The sequence below is a fragment of the Heloderma suspectum genome, chromosome 3 (genome assembly GCF_057233095.1).
Source record: "Heloderma suspectum isolate Gila_16-S chromosome 3, 16-S_ref, whole genome shotgun sequence".
Lineage (NCBI taxonomy): Eukaryota > Metazoa > Chordata > Lepidosauria > Squamata > Helodermatidae > Heloderma > Heloderma suspectum.
The window spans coordinates 248,760,426-248,781,302 of record NC_139460.1 but is presented as its reverse complement, the minus strand read 5'-3'; the positions used below and the strand labels follow the sequence as shown (position 1 = coordinate 248,781,302).

Sequence of the window (20,877 nt, the reverse complement as noted above, 5' to 3'; positions counted from 1 at the left end):
GCAATGGAAGCTAATTCAGCTATACACCCAACCGCATGAACCTTTCCACGGCGTGGCACCTAAATCTGCTGGCACCATGTTTTTTGACATGGCTTGCAAAGCTAGTGACAGCAGGCCCTGCCTCGACTTGTAAAGCTTCAGCCTAAAGCTCACGGCTAGAGAGTTATGACTGCAGACACACCTGTATTCACCAGCTTGGGCCGTTCCATTTTTTCTTTGGGTGCAGCTGGAGTTATAGCGGTGTCCTTAATCTCGGGGCCACTCTGAGGAAAGGCAATTTGCTGCTGCTGGGTCTGGATTTTTACCATGGTTGTCCGTGGTGGTAGCAGTAGCTCATCTATATCTAGAGGCCTCTGTTGGGGAAGCAGAATATGGAAGAACTGTTTGAAAGCAGCCTTAAGAACATAAGACGAGGCCTGCTGGATCAGACCAAGGGTCCATCTAGTCCAACATTCTGTTCACACAGTGGCCAACCAGCTGCCCATGGGAAACCCACAAGCAGAACATGAGTGCAACAGCACCCTCCCCCCACCCCGTGCTCCCCAGCAACTGGTGTACATAGGCTCACTGCCTCTGGTACTGGAGGTAGCACATAGCTATCAAGACCAGCAGCCATCAGTAGCCTTTTCCCAGCCTTCCCCAAACCGGTGCCCTCCAGATATTTTGGACTTCAACTCCCATCAGCCCCAGTGAGCACAGCCAATGGTCAGGAATCCTGGGAGCTGTAGTCCAAACTCTCGTGCACCAAGTTGGGGAAGCCTGTTCTAGAGCTTAAGTGACTAGCTGATGCCGGCTGATCATTTAGGACAGGTGCGTGGGACCTCATTCGGCCTGGGGGCTGAAGTTCATTCTGGAGAAGCTCTCAGGGGTCGCATTCCAGAGGTGGAGCCAAAACACGAAAAGGGGTGGGATCAAAACACCAAAAATGCCAGCATGTTTTGGCTAATACATCTTACTGCCAGTAACTAAACCCCAGCAGAGGCATTTCAACCTTTTAGAATGGGGAAAAAACTGCACAAAAAGCCAGGAACCCACCAAACAACTGGTGTTCAAGGGAAAGGGGTGTGGGGTCAAGGGAAGTGGCCATCTGGAGATCCCTAGAGGGCTGGATCTGGCTCATGGGCAGGCCAGATTTGGCCCCCCGACCTGAAGTTCTGCACCCTTGATTTCGGATTAAAGCAAGCTGCTTTATACAAGGTCAGACTATTTCTCCAAGTCCAATAGCAGGACTTAGAGCAGCTTGGCCTAAGCACAATTCCTCATTGCTAGTTCCTACTTCTTCTTCTAGGCTGCCTTCCTTCAGCTGGCCATACCCCCAGTTGTCTTGAAGATGAATTGCCTACAAAATCACCACACAAGAGATAGCAGGAATTGAAGCCAGGGCCTCCTGCATGCCAAGCATGTGCTCTACCACTAAGCTATGGTCCCTCTCCAGTACCTCCAACGTATTTCTGTACAGTACCTGGTCTGGAGTCTCTGTGGATCTTTTCCTTGAATCTGCTTCTTTAGGTAGCACTGACGCATCTTTCTCCGAGTCCACTGAGCTCTTTCTCATGGGTTGTTGCAAAGATGGAGAAATGGAGGGGGACAGCTGACCATGCTTCTTGCCAGTACAGTGCAGGAAGGATGGAAGTGGAGTGAGGTCTAGATAGACCCTGTCCTGCCCGCCTTCACATTTGCTTTCATTTGGGGGCACTTCCTCCTGTGAAAGATTAAATGTATCTTCTTATAACAATTGCAAATAAATGCACCTCCATCCAGAACAAGAGAAACTTTCATGTGATAGTGAGAATTCAACACTGCCAATTATTATTACTTAGGGTCAAAATATACATTACTTTAAATTCGTATCTAGCAGCTATGTCTCTCCCCCCCCCCATTTTTTTTTTATACTCTAGAGTAGGTGCAGGGCCCCTGATCTGAATCGCGGGGGGAGGGGGAGGCTTTTACGATCCAGAGCAGGCCCTCTACCCCTACTCTAGAGTAAAAATTGAAAAAAAGACATGGCTGCTAAAGATTGAAAGCAATGTCTGTTTTGGCCCTTAATATTAGTATTGCTGATGTAAATTTAGTGATGCATTTATAACTAGCACTCCAGTGTAATATCTGTTTAATTATTACCTAAGTTAAGAAAGGGTACAGACATGAAAGAAGGCAAATTTCTGACACCTTGTGATTAGGATCACTTGTTCTTCCCAACATTATCATCATAAGCAGTAATCACTGGGAAACAAAAAGGCCTCTGTTGCAGAAACTCACCACTGTTGCCTCTGGAACATCCACATCATCATAGAGCTCTTCTTGTTCCTCCTTTCCCTTTGGCAAGTTGTCAATATAAGTGTTGGGCTCAGAGAATTTCCTCTGCATTAACCTGGAAATGATGAGAGGAGATGTGGCATCAGAGGATGTAGAAGCTGCAGGAGATGGAGGTGCAGTCTTAACCCATACTCCTGCAAGGGTCAAACTGCACGTTTTGTTAATTGCCGAGCATCCAGCTGACTCCCTGTAGCTGACTTCAGTGTAAGCACATGCAGTCCCATTTGGATCAGGACCACAGTGCTGAATTAAAGGTTCCCTCCACCAGTTGTTTCCCAAAATTGCTCCTGGGAGTTAAAAAGGGATGGGGGGAAGCCTCCATTGATGCCTTTTTTTCACCTGGCTGCAAGTGTGAGGCTTGTGTGTGTGATTTTGGGGAAGCAAACAGCAATGGGGGAGGTTTATTCTTGCCCCCTCAATGTGCTGTGGTCCCAATCCAAATCAGGGCCATGCACGGTTACACTAGAGTAAAAAACAAAGAGAGGGATCAGCTGGACATCACGTAATTAACATAGCATGTAGTTTGAGTGAATGTGGCAAGGCACCTGTTGCTCCTGCCTGTATCATGCCTGTATCAAATATCCACAGGTCCTCAGCATGATGAACCAGCCAGAATGTGCAACCTGCTCCTTTCAGCACCTGAAAAAGGTACTGCCTGATATATTGTCACTCTCCAGGGAAGGGCAAGGTTTCCAACAGCCCTAAGCAAAGTGACACGTGTGCTGCATATCTTTGTCTTAACCATCCCACAAAAACTGTAAACTCTGGTGAAAAATGTAGTCTCCAGAATACTGTGTTTTATTCTGAAAGAAATGTTTGTAGCGCCCCACCCAATGGTTTTGCATACACACTTTTAAATATGCAAGAATACTGTCTGCTGAAGGTTTTTATGACTTTCCAGTGGTTAGGTGATAAAGGACATCAACAGAGCTGAGCCCTGATTCATGTTCAGCCAGCTCTGCTCTAACACCCTTACCAAAATGAAACCGCAAATATTAACCAGAGTACATTATAAGACCCACAAGCCACTGAAATCACTCATTTATCCATTCAATTTGTGCACCAGACCTTTAAAACAAGGGAACAGAGGAAGGTGCTGGTTGCCCCAAAGTTATACGATTACCTCCCCTTAAAGATCCATTAAAATCAGAGGCTGTGTACGGTCTGAGGGCATATAATGCACCTACTTTGCTGAAACTAAACAGAAGAGGGGCCGTGGGTCAGTGGTAGAGCACATGTTTTACAGGCAGAAGGTCCCAGGTTCAATCCCTGGTTTCTCCAGGTGGGGCTGGAAAAATTTCTGCGTGAAACCCAGGACAGCTGCTGCCAGTCAGTGGTGACAATACTGGGCTAGATGAACTAATGGTCTGACTCAGCGGCCACGTTTGCATGACCACGGAGGGGAAATAGCCTGTCGTAGGGTTCTATGTGCTTGTTACCCACGAAAACAAGCCACCCCGGCTGGGTTTGCGCAAAATGACAAGCAGCGCTGCTGGGGGTAATTATGCCAACCCTCCCAGCATGCACAGGGAGGGGAAATAAGCCACAGTGGCTTATTTCCCGTCCGTGATTGTGCAAACCAGGTCAGTGTACGGCAGCTGCCTATGTCTGGGGCTGGCCAGTGTCTGGATGAGTAACCACCTGGCATCCTCATGTTGTCTGGCTAAGAAGAAAGGATGGATATAAATGTATTAAACAAACATACACCTATTTGCATTAAGTTTTTATAGTTTTTATAGTTAATGCAAAAAACTATATAGTTATAGTTTTTTGCATTAAACTTGCAGAAATGAACTGAAGAAGTGGGAGATTTCATCATAACTTCTTTTTACATGTGGTGTGGGATTTGCTTTGGAGGATTCCTGGCCAGAGTGAATGTTATGTTTGGGACTTTGGGAAGCAGTGGCACAAAATCATGATTCTACAATTAAAAAGCAAACAAACTTACATAATGTATAATAATAACAGAATGTTGGTGAGGAAATGGAGCAGGTGGGATTAACATTCACGCCCAACTGTAAGATACTGCATTGGTGAAGAAATTTGCAAAACAAAGCAAGCCTTCATGTTTCACATTGCTCTTTTACTGGTTAAAAAATGGTCAAAGAAAGATACGTTGTTTTGAACCTAATTACCACATCAGAAAGTAGCAATCAATAGTAATCTTCAAAGTGTTCCTTTTTTTCCCATGGCAATCTCATACAGTGAATGTACCTTGTATGGCGGGCATTTACATATCAGAGCCAACTCATTTCCTGCTGCTTCTTTTTGCTAGCAAATACCATCCTGTCAGATTGTGCATTTACCCTGTCCCAGTAAAAGCCTCTCTTTTTTTGTAGAGGTCAACAAGGAGTAGAAATCAAATCAAATCAAATAAAAAGCGTCTGAATGTCAAATCTGCCACCACAATAACTTACAATAATGAATTCTTTGCTGCGCTGACAATGCAGGAAACCCTGTCGGCATCAACGTAATCATAGGTAAGCTCTTCGGGGTCTGTTTTTGAGCCAGATTCTGATAGAAGGAGACCAAGCCAGTGACCCATTTCTTCGCACGACTTGGCCTGTGGAATAACCAAAGAAATCAATCATTGCAGCTACAGGCCACACTTATCATGACGTACCTAGCCTCACCCTCAGAATGCCTTCGGATGGAAAATGGGTTGGATTCAAGGGGTGGAGGAAGGGGGATTTCCCCTTCTCCTCCTCTACAGCAGCCCTCCCAAACATCCGAAAAGCCTCTCCTAAGGGTGGTGGTGGGGAACGACCCTGCTGAATTGGGCAGGTGGTGGTGCTGGGGTGTCGGGGGAAGGGCCATGGGGGGGGGGAAGGGATGGGAAAGTCACCTTCTCACCTCCTACCTGCTCTCTTTCTCTGGATCCAACCAGTGGTGTGGCGGTAAATATTGCAGTGCAGGTGCTCATCATGACAGTCTCCATAGCCACCTCCCCCCGCAGGAGAGTCCAAACACTCAGGCAGCTGTGTTGATCCATATCTACAAACCAGTTCTAGCAGTCTTCATCTCCGCCAGGAGCAGGTTTTGTGTAAAGCTCTTAAATGCCCATTCGAGACCAAGCCACCTTGAAATACTTTGCATTGCAACAGGGATAGCTTACAACAATGACCTGGTTTCCATGTTGTGCACGAGCAGGAGAGAGTGGGTGTGCTATCTGCAGTGTGCCCGCCACTTTGGCTTTTACTGAGCAACCCACGAGCGGCTCCTTTGTAAGTTGCTGAGCATGACATCCAAATACAGACCGCTAAAGGGCTAAACAACCCAGCGGTTAACCCTGTCTCGGACAGCCCATGGGTTGTTTAGTCCATGGGCTGTCATTGCATGTGAACTGGCCCAGAATATTGTTGCTGGGAAAATCCATTTCCCACCTCCAGCTACTGAGCTAACCTCAGAGGAAACAGGGCATTCTGAACAGGAGACAGCGACAGAGGACATCAGTATCCCTGCTAATCAAGAAGTTCCAATGCTTCACCCCTGAAAGCCCTGACTCTACTACACACTGGATCCAACACAGCATAAGCAATGTTGGAAATGAAATGATACTAAGATGTGCTTAAAATTAAATGTGTGATAATACATAAATACATATATATATTTTATTGCCTTGCTTGGTTTTTTTTAAATCTCTCTCTGCCAAGGTTTCTGTATGCAAGGCTGAATTTGTCCTGCAACAATAGGTGACAGTTTAGCAACTGTATTTTCAATGATCCAGCATTTCAACCAAATGATTGTCTTTTCATTTTTTTGCCACAAGAGGGCACCAGTTTGACTGTCTAAAGTCCCTGTATTGTATTGGGCCCCAAAGTTATTTTGATTAATACTTAGGTGGTGAATGGTGAAGGAAAGCACCCTGAAAGGCCCACGAGAAATGATTGTATAATTTCTACTTGGCCCGAACTAAAATGCTGAGTCTACAGTGTACCTTAGCTTCATGCATGAAGATAATCTGAAAATAACCTTTGAAGTGGCCCCTATTCTGGTTCTACCAACCTCAGCAATCCATCTGCTAAACAAAAACAAAATCCAGAATCTCTGGCAGTTACTGGCAAGCCTGTTGTTGGCTGCAAATATTCCTCCCACTACAAAATGCAGGAAATTTGTCACATTTCCCTCCTCCTACTATGATGGTGCTGATGTCAGAGGATCTAAGATTAGAGGTAAACAGAGAAGAAAAACAACTCTGATCCAAGGCAAGTGAAAGTAACAGATATGAACCACTTGCTCTTTTTCCAACTCAGCTTTTCAGCTGTTGTAAGCTGAAGGTAACTCCAGCTTACTAAAGTGACACTGATTCTTTTCCAGCAGCCTTAAGATTACTTTTCAGTGCGGAAAACCAATTACCCTATAAACTCCGTGCTTAATCCAGCTGGCTGCTTATTTCAGAAAACTTATTGGGTTGTTGTTGAACACTTAGAAACTGCCTAATATTTTCTAAGGGCTGTACATATATTGAAAAATGAGACAATTCCTTTCGCGTAGGCTCATAACACATGACACAAAGGGAAAAAGGAAAGAAGAGGGAAGAGGAAAGCGAGAATTGGGGCAGCAGCTCATTTTCTGGCCAAAATGGATGGGGCCAGGTTAGTCTCCCCCTTGCCATGATGTTACTTCTGGGAAGAAGGGGGTGCAGCCTCTTAGTGGCCCCTTGGTCCTCATGCTGATGGATGAGACCAGAGAGTGCTGTTTTCAGCTCTGCTGTCCCAGTTTACAAAATCCAATTTACAAGATCCAGTTTAAATGGCAACATTTCAGTTTGCACATTTCCGATTAAAATATAACAGATAATTTCTGCCCACTGAATACAGCATTTCTTTTGATGGAAAGGCAGGATAGAAATACTTCAAATATATATCTTTAAAACCCTATCAGGCTAGCTGGTTATTTCCTTGCTCTGAGCATTCTATATTGTCCTGAGGGGGAACTATGGAAGGAGAGTGTTGAATGAAGCATTCAATTAATTTTCACAGGTTATTGTAATATATGTAACCTGTATGAGTTACAGCTGTACCCATTTCCCACCACTGAAATTTGAAGGGGGGGGTGGCTTGTGGGCCACATATGGCCCTCAGCCTGATCTTATGTGGCCCCCAGAGCTACCTGACTCTCTGGTTCCTTTCCTTCCAGATTCTTGCCCCCATAGCATCATCAGGCTCTCCCTCTATGATGTAGCTCCAAGCAGTTCCTCTTGTACATTTATGTGTATGCGTGTGCTCGTCTGTGTACACACAGGAGAGTGAAATTTAGAGGTGGAGTGCTGATGGAAACAGCCAAAAAACAAAACAAAAGAAGTAGGGCAGCCAGTCTGAGTTTTAAAAAATACATGGATAAAAAAGTGTATGAAGGGAGATAGAGGAAAAATTCCTCTGAAGGAATAATCAGAAGCAGCTCTGTAGCTCAGTGGTAGAGCATGTACTTTGCATGCAGGTCCCAGGTTCCATCCCCGGTATCTCCAGGTAGAACTGGAAAACCTTCTGCTGAAACCATAGAGACCTGCTGCTGGTCAGTGTCAACAATACTGGGCTAGATGAACCAATGGCCTGACTCAGCATAAGGGAGCTTCCTATGTTCACTTTCTGCACTGTAGATTTCCCCTCGCAGATCTGCCTAGCAACAGAACCAAGCCGTACTCAACCAGAAAGGCTGAACATTCCTACCTACCTAGTGCTTGAGAAGCAGCCTCATCTGGGAAACGGATTCAACCGGGGGGGGGGGAGAGAGAGAGAGAGGGAGAGAAGGGGTTGCCAGAAAAGAGAGAGAGAGAGAGAGAGAGAGAGAGAGAAGGGTAGTCCCACCTCAGGGCCAGCATGAGCCCCCAACAGACTACTTCTGAGTGGAAAAGCTCACCACTGCTGTGGTACTGTATATTTTCCTTGTTAGCTGCAGTGTTGGAGATTATTCTACTGTTTTTCTGCTGTATTTTAAGTTTGTTTGAAATTGGACTGGTTTGGTTGAAATTTAAGAAGCAAAAAATAAACAAAATTTCCTTGAAGCTGATTTCCTTCTGCCAAAAAACATCTCTCTGTCTCTCCATTACTTTTTCATGCTACTCAATGAAATCAGCTTCAGGAACATGGTGTAAATTACTTCGAACAAGCTATGCACATAAGGGAAGCTAATCCATATGAATTATGACCCCAGGCAATGGTCGCTGCTATGCTCGTAAGATGGACCCATTCATTGTATGGCACACAGAGCAATTGTGTTGCTTTTACAACTAAACCTCCAAAGAGAGTGATGACCCATACCTCTAACAGGGCTCGCTCTTCGCCATTATGCAGGATACGGAATGAGTAGAGATGGTCAGGACTTGGGTCTGGAATAACTTCACAGCCTATCAAATTCAGAGACTGCTGTGCAGCTTTGCTTCTGTTCTTGTCCTGGTAGAAATGGAGCTGCCCATCTTTCACATGACACCACCGAGATCTCCACTGGCTGTTCACCAGCACATTCAGGTATGCTGCAAAGAATGATATCCTCTCTTAGTAACAATCCCCTTCCCAGCAGGACCTGGAACTGATATACTGGGCCTTCTCTTTGGGTTAGTGCGGCACCTGATCCGGACTAGCTGTTGTCAATGGTAACAAAGTTCTAGTATGTACAGCAGGCTGACCTTCATAAGCAAACTGTGCAGATTTAGAGCCAAATTCTGATATAGAAAGGGCTATTTAGAATGCAGGTTGTGATATACAAACAAGATAAGGGCAGGTGGTCAAAATTTGAGTTTTGCTCAGATTTTGAGCAAGAAATATGATGAAGTATCCAAAAACCTGGATGTTTGTTCATTAAAAGTTTAAAATCCTGCAAAACTCTTTTGACTGAAAGGTCAAGACCTTGTTAATTCACTTTCTTTTCAAAAGAAAAGAGAAAAGGAGCATTAGAGTCTTCTTAACACTGGCTGCATTCGTGTGCCACCCCTAGAGCACCCTTGGCTGGCCCTTTCTGCTAGTGGCAGGGATTGAAATACAATATAAATGTTTCATACGGATTTCTTTCACGTCACTTACTACAAGTGTCCAAAGACCTCTCTGGACTGTCCAGCGAGGCAGACTTCTTTCTTCCAAGGTTCATCAAGTTGCTCAGTTTTAAACCAGATGTGCCTTTCTTCTTACCTAAAGATAATAATTAAGACATGAATAAAAACAAGCTATATATTGAACTGTACCACTGAACATCTAAAACAATGGCCAGGAGATACATTATATCCAATTTGTAGTTTAATTATATAAGCAACAGCATTAATACTGCACACTTGCATAATCCAAATCAATAACAAACAAGTGTGGCACTTTAGAAACAAACCATGTGGTGCCACTAACTGAAAGGGGGACTGGTTGTCTGAAAGTCCCAGCCAATGACACCCTCCTGGAAGTTCCTGAGGAAACAGAAATATCTCAGTGCCCACAAATATCTGGCTGTTTATGTGTGAAAGCACCATGCAGGACACTTTTAAGTGGCAACCATAAAGTAGGTGAGTTAGGGATGGGAGAAAATATTCAAAAGCGCAGGCTTGAAAAGTGACCTGCCCCCCACTTGAAAAGTTGCACCCCATTTGGAATCAGTCCAGACTCTCCCATGTGTTCCCCCAAATGTGTTGAAATGATGGCTCTGATCATGCTCAGAAGTGTAATTCCCTGCTAGGATCAAGGTACTTGTAGTTTTCTCTAGGCAGATAGAACTACAAATCCCTTGAGCCCAGCAGGAAGTGATGCTTCTGAGCACTGTCAGAAGCATTATTTCAACAGTAATGAAATTTGAGGTTTGGTGTTGGTAAGGCAGGCCTGTCATCCTTCCTGCTTGTGTGGTTGAGAACTGGGCTCTCCCCTGCTGCTACTCAAGCCCCACTTTTCGCAAAGGTAAAGTATTTGCTTTGCTTGCAAACTGGGGGAAGGTGTCTGTGCCATCTGGGTTTTGCAAACATTCCTTTTCAAATATTTGCAAAACTATTTGAGGTTTTCCAAATATTTACAAGGAATGCTCACAAAACCCAGGTGGGTTTTTGAGGCAAACAGAGGTCATTCACCCATCCCTAAAGTGGTTGCCTTTTTTAAGTTGAAGATTCTGTTCCCCCTCACACTAAAACCTTGCCTGTTACCTTGTTTCACTTTTTATTCTAAATACACATGATAATTTAACACAGTGAGCTTCTAGATTAAACTTTTATTGTGCACTTGCCATTGCTCACTTGCAGTTGTTTATGGTGGTTTAGACGATGTCATCCTCCTCCAGTTTTGCTCCTGTGTCTTACAAGCATGTTTGTGGGGGTTTTGGAGGGTGGGGAAAATCCAGTATTTTTTGGCATCACAAAACAAAATGCAAGTCTCCACCAGTGTCGTTGTGTTATTCCACTTTGTTCCACTATACTGCAGAACCACCTAGCGGTTATGCAGCAGAAAGTCAGGAAAAGAGGAAAAAACACTGTGTAGAGATCGGATCTTAATTCTGCAAACAATCCATAAGCAAAAGCAGCAGGTTTAACAGCCTCATCTAGAAAAGCTCAAAGTGCATGTAACTTGCTGGTATGCTGGCCATCTTAACATCCTGCCAAGTATGGACAACTTTGCCATACATCCACACTTGATCCAAAATTTACGGGAGCAAGTACAGCTGTTGGGCAATGTTCCTAGTGCATTAGTCACAGAAGAAAAGTGACCAGGCCAACAAACTGATCCAAAATGGGCTTACTCTCAAGTTCCACTGAGTTCAATGCATGCTTAGGATGCTAGTGTAAGAGTGAATTCCTGTTTTGACTGATCTGAATGGCAAAATTCCCACTGACTACAAGGAGCATGACATAGTGATATTATCCCTTCATTTTCAAAGGGCCAAAGAGGGCTGAGTTCCCTCCCTTTAGAAGTGATTGTAGCTCAGTTGTAGAGCACATGCTTTGCATGCAGAAGAACCCAGATTTGATCCCTGGTATCTCCAGTTAAAAGTATCGCATCGGAGATTATGGCAAAAACCTCTTTCTGCCTGAAACCATGGAGAGCCACTGACAGTCAGAGTAGGCAGAACTGGACTAGATGGGAAACATTCTGACCTGGTATAAGGCAGCTTGTGATCTTCAAGCCTACTGTTTACTAAACCAGCTCTTTTCTCCACGAATGACAGTGTACACGTATTCTTCCAAGACAGCCTAATAGCCCTGGTATGACCCATGTAATAGGATGTCACCATGTAGTTTCACAATACTCTACTTTTATTAATTGGGAAAGAAAATGAATACAGTAGACAAGCTCTTGTCAATTCAGTAGCAAACAGGCAACCTGCGTGCTTAATATAGCTGAGACAGGTGCCCCAATTCCTCTTCTCTCTTCCCCTAATTCAACAATTGAATTCTTTTTGAAAACTGCCATTACCATCTTTAGTTTCTATCAGCTCTATGTGACCATCTGTGCTGCTTCCACTTTCTGATGCCCCTGAATATCTCTCAGATGGCTCCACCTGCAAACAAGAAGCAGGAATGAGATACATAGAACCAAGGATGTGGCAGCAATAACGCATTGGCTGAACTGGTGTTCTCTCTTCTGAGAAATTACATTTGTGAACCTGGTGAGGGTTGTTGGGGTGCTTGACAAGCCACTCAGAACCCACGGGCTGTTTTAGGGTTGGTGATGGCTTGTCAAGCACCCCAGCAACCCACCCTTGCAGGGGTTTGCATGTAACTTTTTATCTAGACTAGTGCTGGGATGATTTGAGTTGATTTTTTTTTGTAGGCACCCATATGGGTACCAAAAACTAGGGCCCAATGTGTACATTCCGTTTCAATGTGGTTTGGCTACCATGAAATGTTTCCCTGCTAATTTCATGTGGTCAGTTCTTCTTCTGCATAAACCCACTTAGAGAATTTTGCAATCTTACTGTGACCTGGGGATCCATGAAAAACTACAAACACAGCATTAAGAAGGAAGTTTCACAGGACCAAAGTGACAACAAAAGGGGATTTTATAGAGCTTGCCACAGTATAAACTAGCATTACATGACATTATGCAACTAAATTGGGAGCTATCAACACGACACATAAACCACATAGAGACTATCAGAACTAGAAAGTCTTACAGCATATGGTATTGAGGACATAACGGAAAGCCCTGAAAACATAGTCTCGTGTAGTTAATACAAGTTGGGCACAAGTATTCAAATCATCCCAGCATTAGCCTAGATAAAAAATAATCCATGATGTATATGTATTTAATTTTTATTAAATCATATATTCCTTATTACTAGGTATTATTTTTATTGTTCAGAATCCTTTCTCTGGATTAGGCCTATGGCTTGGTCATATTTCTCCTAGCTTCAATTCCGTACTCAGTAAAATCACGACAGCTTGCTGCTTCATAATCATCTGTCTACAAAGAAGTTTCTGTTTCACCTACTTAGTTTGCCTTTGTATTATATTTAGAGGAATATCCAAAATCCTCCCCCCGTTCCAGAATGCTTGTTTATATAACTCTTTTGTTCGGGTTTAACACAGCTAAATCTATCAGCTCTGTCTAAAACCAGATTCCTGATTGAAACAAATCTACTGGAAAAATAAGTGACTACAAAAGAAATGTTGATGTTAAAGAATGAGAAGGCAGCTTGACACTGTTCCAACTGTGCTTCTTTCAGCAAAAAGGGCTGGGTTTTCCTCATATGTAAGTTTCAACCATTTTCCTGTTCTGATGATGGGAGTTACTTCCAGATGGGATTAAAAAATGAGAAAAGAATAATATGATGCAAGAGAAGATTTCAAAAGCTACTCTTTCAACATCACCTCTTTTTAGAGATAAGACGTACTTTGGGATAACAAAGCCGCTGGGAGTCTGGAACGTATTGGTTCCCTTCACACAGCCCATCTGGATAGAGACCGCTTGTCTCTTGGATGACCTATGTTGAAGGAAGGAAGGAAGGAAGGAAGGAAGGAAGGAAGGAAAGAAAAAAAGAAAGAGCCATGAGCAAGGCCTTGTCCCATGGCCATTTATTTATTTGAGTTTTATCCTGCCTTTCAACCAAAAAAATGGCACTCAAGGTGGCTTACAAAAACAATTTAAAATAGATTAAAACAATAAAACACTAAAATACAATAAAAACATTACAGAATTAAAAACATCACCCACTTACAGGCCAAAACCCTTCTTGAATAAAGTGGTCCTTGCCTGCCGTTGGAAGGATAACAGCAGGGAGCGAATGTAGCCTCCTTTGGGAGGGAGTTCCACAGCCTGGAAGTGACCACTAAAAACTCTGTGTTCTTTTTTTGTTCTGTGCTGTAGGTTGTGTAGTTAACTGACACTCGACTCAATTAATACAAAGCCTGCCTTGGATAACACGCAGAGAAGCTAAGCACCTACCCAAAGAAATGACCATGTAAACAATGGACAAAATCAGAGTTCCAAGCAAATTCAGGGGGGCTTCTTATGCAACCATCTGTATGTACTCCAGTAGAGATATCCAAGTACAAAACACCACATATGCCGGGTAGCACATTTTTTCTTTTACCTTTTCCTCTTCCGCGGTTATCAAACGATAGTGCTTTTAATCTATAAAAAGCCTCACTGACACTTGCTGATTTCTGCAGATGAAAGGAGAAAACCAGGCTTCTTGTCCCTTTAAATTAGCAACAGGGGTCTGCTGTTTTCCCCATCAGTGCTCTCTTGCATATTAAAGGGACAGGCAGCAAATAATATAGGTGTAGTGGTTAAGGGTTAGACTGGGACTCAGAAGATCTGGGTTCTAGTCCTCACTCAGCCGTGAAGCTCACTGGGTGACTTTGGGCCAGTTGCTGACTCTCAGCCTAACCTACCTCACAAGGTTGTTGTGGGGATAATATGGAGAGGAGGAGGACCATGGAACCTGCCTCGGGTTCCTCACAAGAGGAAAAAAGGCAGGATATAAATATAACAACAACAACAGCAACAACAGCCCATGTGCTGCAAAATTTGAAAAAAAAAAAACACCATTCTGTATACTACTCATGCATTTTGAAATACCACTACAGCCCTATTCATACATTACTTGCACATAGGGTCTTATCATGTAAAAGCAGGAGGCCCAGCTTTCAGCCCTGCCCGCAATGTCGTGAGTGCTTCTAGCACAGGGATGGGGAACCTGCACCTTCCAGATGTTGTTGGACTACAGCTCCCAGCATCCCTGACCAGTGGTCATGTTGGCTAGGGCTCATGGGAGTTGGAGTCCAACAACTGGAGGGCCATAAGCTTCCCATGCCTGCTCTAGCAACATCAGCAAGCTGAGTACTGTCGCTTGCAAAGGAGTCTCGACGCCCCTGCAGTTGCTCACGTGCAGGGGCTCCTCACAACGGGGATACCTGATTGCAGCAGCTGCTTGCCTGTTCAAACCCCTTTCCAAACAACCGCACCCAACATGCGGATGCTGTGCAACATTGGAGGCGGAGCTAAAAGCGCAGCCTTGCTCCTTACATGGTAAGACCCGACACGTGAGTAATGTGTGAACAGGGCTTCTGTTGTAGTGTGTTTGTGTGTATGGAGGGGGGCAGGGAAGGTGTATGCTGAATTTGGGCAACTTGTGATGAGAGCTGCTCAGCCAGCTTCCATCCTGATCCTTTTCTAAAGGAAAGGCCATCTTGAAGTGGCTTGATATGATCTGGCTAAGTATAGCAAATGAACGTTTGCCACAATGGGTAAAACCAAGGATTCCTTCAAAACAGGAAAAAAAACCCAACCCTAAAGGGAGACTAATTTCTAGCCACATCCTTCTATCATGCACTGTTTATGGATGATTGAAATGAATATAAGAGGGACCTGGCTAAATTTCCTATTGAGTTGTTTTGGTCTCCCTCTGGTATTGAATTGATGGGAAGCCTCTACCAGCATTCTGCATAAAAATTACCAGTCCCAGAGAATTGTTCTCTTAGGGTTCATTCTCATGTTACATTTTGTAATGAGGCAGGTATGCCCACGTGCAAATACACACACCTCTTTTCAAGTGCAAAGGCTGTGGGCATGTAACGTTTGACACCTCTCCCTTTAAAATACTCAGAAGTACCATCCCGGTTCTCCCGTCCTCTAAGCTCTACCTGTCATGTATTGCTCAGCAGCTCAAACCCCCAACCAAAAGATTTGCTAGACCATTCATGTTAATAGAATCCCCTGTCTTCTCCTTGCCAAATAGATCCATCATGGGAAAGGTTTTTTACACTGTACCTGCTCTTCCACAAAAAAGGGGTATGGAGGGATGCAGATTGTACTACCTGTGCAAACTGAGTTGTCGGATCTGGTAGATTTACCTATCCCACTCCAATTTCCACATACAGATCTCCCCTTGCTATAGAATCATTAACATTTAAATTGCCATCATTTTTGCAATTAATTTTTCTATTAAAAATTATTTTCTATAATTAGTGTTTCTATTATATCACCAACTAACCATTAAAAATGGGAATACATAAATTTAACATTACATCCAAATATTAACTAGAGATCTATATTAGCATCATATTAAAGGTTGAACACCCTGCCTGCATATACCAGATTAGAAGAAAGTCAGGCAAATGAGTGTGCTAATGCCCACAAATGGAATAAATCTTTGTGCGTTCAGAATTAGCAAGATTTGTAAAATAGGAGCACATTTCTATTTCTTCAGTCCTGTTTCAAGTTTGTCTTCCCTGACATACCCACAAATCTTTACAAAAAAGTGAACTTGACAGGAGTACAAGCACACACGAAAGGGGGCTAAAAATGGTTCCTCTGTAGAGTTTTCCTTTTAAATGCAACTGGACAAAGCTGGGTGTTTGCTAAGCTCTTGCTGAAGAAAGACTCCCTTCATTTTCACCTAACAGGCTGGGTTGTGAAGTTCTCCTTCATCCTCCCACATGCAAAAGGTAACAGGGATTTGCTTGGATGTACTCTTCAATTAGTCATGAGAGTCAGGTACAAAGCCCAGCAAATAAGGGTTACGGATGGAAGGGAGTCTGCTGCAGTAAAAAAAAATGTATGGGGATGGAAGCAGCACTCCATCTAAGGGAAGTTCTGTAAACTGACGTGAGGCCCCTTTGGGGTTTTGAATTGATGTCGGTCCTGTAATACAAGCTCAAAGGGTCACATCCAAAGACCCACGAGTGGAAGAAAGGATGGCAATGTTCTCCAATTCTCCCTTCCAGCGTGGGGTGGTGATGATCTTAAGAGAGAGAGAGTGTGGGGTGGCTCTGGCCCAGCCCACTACCAACATGTGGTCCCAGTTCTGAGGGCATGCAGTTTTTGGTGAAAAAAGGTTACCCACTTCCGCTGTAGCAGAATTGTTTCCATAGGAACACAGGAAGTTGCTACATACTAGCTCAGACTATTCGTCCATCTAGCCCAGTATTGTCTGGTATGAGTGGCAGCCACTCTCCAAGGTCTCAGGCAAAAAGAGGTCTTTTCCATCACCTGCTACTTGGTCCTTTGAACTGGAGAAATCAGAGACAGAACATGGGATCTTGGGGAGGGCCATAGCACAGTGGCAGAGCACATTAATTGCATGCAGGAGGTCCCACCTTTGATCCCTGGCATCTCCAGGTAGGGCTGGAAAAACTCCTGCCTGAAACCTTGGAGAGCTGCCAGTCAGTGTTGACAACCCTGGGCTAGATGGACCCATGGTCTGACAGTATAAAGCAGCTCCCTGCATTCCTAACTTCTGTATACAAAACATCTGCTCCACCACTGAGCTATGGCCCCTCCCCAGGTTGCCTTGGGAATCAACCCTGAGTGTGGAATATAATGTGTTCTGAATATAAATTCCCTGCAATCCTTGCCCATGGGAGGAAGAAGCCACAAACTAAACAGAGTACAGAAACCTCACCCTCCTGTTCATTCAGTTTCTCTTGAACCTCTCAGATCTCATCAGGCATAGCCCACAGATGTACAAGTTTCTCTGTATAGCCTTCAAAACTAGAGGGGTGTGTGTGTTTTAACTGAGATGTTCTCAGCATTCAGAATTCTGTGCTAGCATGGCACGATTGTGGGCACATGAAATCCATATAGCCTGAAGATAGTTACAGAAGTGGTCACAGGAGATCAGTTCACTCACTCTCAGCCATTGTTCAGCCTGGTCCTTACTCTGCAAGCCCAGCACAATTACATCTGCATTCATTGGGATGATCTTCAGTTTATGTTCCTTCTTCCTCACGTTCTTCTCCTTGTGGATGACACTGCAGCCCAACAAATTAACATCCAGCTGGGGACTGTGGTCCTTGGAAGTCTTGTAGCACTGGGAACAGAAGCAGTCAGGTAGTTTAATGGAAACTAAAGATGCCTTCTTGCCTAATATCAAAATACCTAAGGACAGACACTTGCTATTTAAATCATGGGTTGTAACTTTAAAAAAAAATCAAATAAGTAAATAATAGTTTCTTAAAAGTGAAGCCCAGCTTGATGAGTTTCTGAGTGTGCACATCACACACACACACACACATATATATAAAATAAATATAACTAATTAATTTAGAATGGTTGGGGACTTGTTGTTGTTCAGTCGTTAAGTCATGTCCGACTCTTACTGAGAGGAAATTAACACTAACCACCCAATACAAAGAGGAAGGCCTCTACCTAGTTTCATATTTCATGTTCAGATGTTTAATGTGTGTGAACTAAGAGCGACTACCAGCAGTGATACACAGAAGATCCAAGATTTACAGTTTGGTGAAAGAACTATTGGGTTAAATTCTCTCAGTCCCACAAAATGGTCATAGTTGGCCCATTCCCAAACTGTAAGCTCTGTTACATAATCAAATACCAACAGCTGTAAGGGAAGCACACTGGGTTTTTCTTAGTTATTGGTTTCCTAAACATTCACAGACTAGATAATTCCTGCAGCAACAGGTGAAAATAACTATCCAGGAGTTAAGAGCAGGGATGGGCAAACAAGTGACATTCACGTTCACCCAGATTCTCCGAGCATCAACTTCACGCTCATCTCTCCTTCAATTTCCATGAATGCTTGTAATCACTGTTTGATTTGGGAAAAAATTGCATGAATGGGAAAATTGCACAAATCAAACACCATCAAACAGGAAAAGTGTACAAAAAATTGAGTATTTCTCAAAGTTCTGGAACTTCCCCCCATAAACTAGAGCGTGAAATTGTGCATATTTTAAAACTACGCAATTTTGAGTGGCTTTTTCTCTGAAATTTACGCAATTTTCAAATGCGAGCGCATCTTTGAGAATTTCCTCACATTTTCAGAGAGCATGTACTCCTGTTTGCACTCATGTTCAAGGCTGCAAATGGGGCGTGCTTGACTGTTTTGCAAGCACAAATGAAATTTTCGCACATCCCTGATTAAGAGCAGGCATGGAAGAACAGGCAGATGTGGTCTTAGACGTAGCAAGCCTATGCACGCCCAATCATACACCTCTCCCAAGTGGGTACAAAATACCCATGCACACCCTAGCTGGCTGTGGAATTATGGGAGTTGTAGTCCAACACATCTGGGTGGCACTAGATTGGGAAAGGGTGTCCTATGGGAATAAAGCAGGGCATCACACTACACCCCCCGTGGCAGCATTCCACCACCAATTATGAACTGCCCTAAACTGGCAGAGTTCCAGGTCTCTCCTTGCACAGGAATGGTACCATTTCCACTCCGCAAATACTGCAGGACCAGTCATGGAAGGTTTTCAACACCACTGCTGATAACTGCTACTTGATCATAGTCATGTTGTCCTCATGTCCTGCACATGGGCTTTCAAGAGGCATCTGGTTGACCACTGTGGGAAGCAGAATGCCAGACTAGATAGATCTTTGGTCTTATCCAGCCCCAGGGCTCTTCTTGTGTTCTTAACATCAAAGCTTTTGAGGAACTGTCCCTCCTTCACTTTGAGAAAACCAGCGATACGTTCTTAACATCTAGAGCAGGGGTGCTGGACCTTTTGCAGCCCCAAAATTCAGTTTTGGAGAAGCTCTCAGGGGAGGGCAGGGCCAAAGGCAAAAGGGAGAAGGGCCAAAGGCACTCAGCACTGCACACAGTTATGGAATTTGCACAGGATGTAGTGATGGCCACCAATCTGGATGGCTTTAAAGGGGGATTAGACAAATTCCGTGAGGAGAAGGCTATCAACGGCTACTAGTCCTGATGGCTATATGTTACCTCCAGTATCAGAGGCAGTATGTATACCAGTTGCTAGGGAGAATGAGCAAGACGGTGCTGTAGCACTGTTGTCCTACTTGGGGCTTTCCACAGGCAGCTGGTTGGCCTTTGTGTGAACAGAATGCTGCACTAGATGCCCCTTTGGTCTGATCCAGCTTGGCTCTTCTTGTGTTCTAAAGGGAGGGGCCAAAAACCAACAATATCAGCATATTTTAGCTTAAAGCTCTTTACTGCCAGTAAAGAAGCCTTAGGAGAGGCATTTCCCAATTTAAAATGGGGAAAAACTGTACAAAAGCTGAGAAATCACCAGGACCCCAGGTGGGCCAGATTGAGAAAATACATTGTTTTCGATACCCCTTCTGCCAAATCAAGTGCTTACCAGCAATCTGTTGTCCTTAATCACACAAAGCTGCTTGGCCCACTGGCCCAGCCATTTCTTGCGCCAGAGGAAGGCACAGATCCGGGCGTCTTTCATGAGTTCAATGGAAGCTTCAGGGGAAGGCCATTGATGGGGAGCTGACTTGCTTTTACTGTTCTCTTCCTCATCATAGGATTCATAGGAGCTGCTGACCGCTTCTCCATCATCTGCATTCAAGTGGGGTGGGGAGAGACCATTAGACGCACTTCTGGGTAACAGCGATTTGCTTCTTCCATGCTCCATTCGGCAAGCTGGAGAACATGGCAGCATGCATGACAGGCGGGACACCAAAAAAAAGGTAAGAGTGTCTTGAAAGCTTGCAACTTTTAAACAATCAGAGTTGGACCAATAAAATATGCCATCTTTAGTTATCATCTGTGTCCCACACAACTTTGATCAGCATGCACAAGCCAGATGCAGATCACAAACCAAAGACTTTATCAGATGTCAAGTTCTTTATGTGATAATTACAACCATCTTGTGATTATCTAAATATGTGATCACTATGTGATCATGAGTCAAACGCTAATTTCACTTGAAAGGTGAGTGGCTGGAACAGCATTCACTGGAAAAAATTAAATGCTCTCTCAGTACTTCTTAGTTCTGCTCAGCTGTTTGCATTTGACTAATGCACTGGATAGAAATAATACAAATGTAAACATGAATATTTGTATATTCTACACATTTTGCTTTCAATATTTTGCACAGCTAACTGATACAAAGAAAGCTATGGTGCTATAAAGCAAATCTCACAATTATACTGATCTTAAGGTCTCTCATATTTTTTGTAGATATTTTTTGTTATTTTGGAGTTGCAGAGAACATCACTTGACTGAAGGAGTAATGTATTTTATAAATTCTAGATTCTATTAAACTTTCATTTTCACATTTGTGAAGATCTAAAAAAAAAACAACTATGGCAAGCAAATAAAGGAAATGAAGCTAACAAAATAACAAAACTAAAGGCATGTCTGCACCAGCTCATTTTTGGACAACCTGACACTGAAGATTGTGTGAGGAGCAAATGCAGTTCTGTCTCGTCAGTACTCAAC

The 20,877-nt window shown here is 43.7% G+C and overlaps 1 protein-coding gene across 2 annotated transcripts in view; it reads right to left on the bottom strand.

The window, feature by feature from the left end:
- Positions 1-20,877, bottom strand: part of AFAP1L2 (actin filament associated protein 1 like 2) — a 124,866-nt gene that overhangs the window by 10,178 nt on the left and 93,811 nt on the right. For both annotated transcript variants that reach the window (XR_014789484.1, XM_084846147.1), the window contains exons 6-15: positions 19,787-19,992; positions 17,350-17,529; positions 13,108-13,197; positions 11,688-11,772; positions 9,336-9,440; positions 8,577-8,788; positions 4,734-4,879; positions 2,260-2,371; positions 1,463-1,702; positions 182-353 (exon numbers count right to left, since the gene is read on the bottom strand). Coding sequence is in view for 1 of the 2 variants with exons in the window: in XM_084846147.1 (XP_084702273.1) it covers positions 182-353; positions 1,463-1,702; positions 2,260-2,371; positions 4,734-4,879; positions 8,577-8,788; positions 9,336-9,440; positions 11,688-11,772; positions 13,108-13,197; positions 17,350-17,529; positions 19,787-19,992 (1,548 nt within the window). In the remaining variant the exon portion in view is untranslated. The remainder of the gene's footprint in view (positions 1-181; positions 354-1,462; positions 1,703-2,259; positions 2,372-4,733; positions 4,880-8,576; positions 8,789-9,335; positions 9,441-11,687; positions 11,773-13,107; positions 13,198-17,349; positions 17,530-19,786; positions 19,993-20,877) is intronic.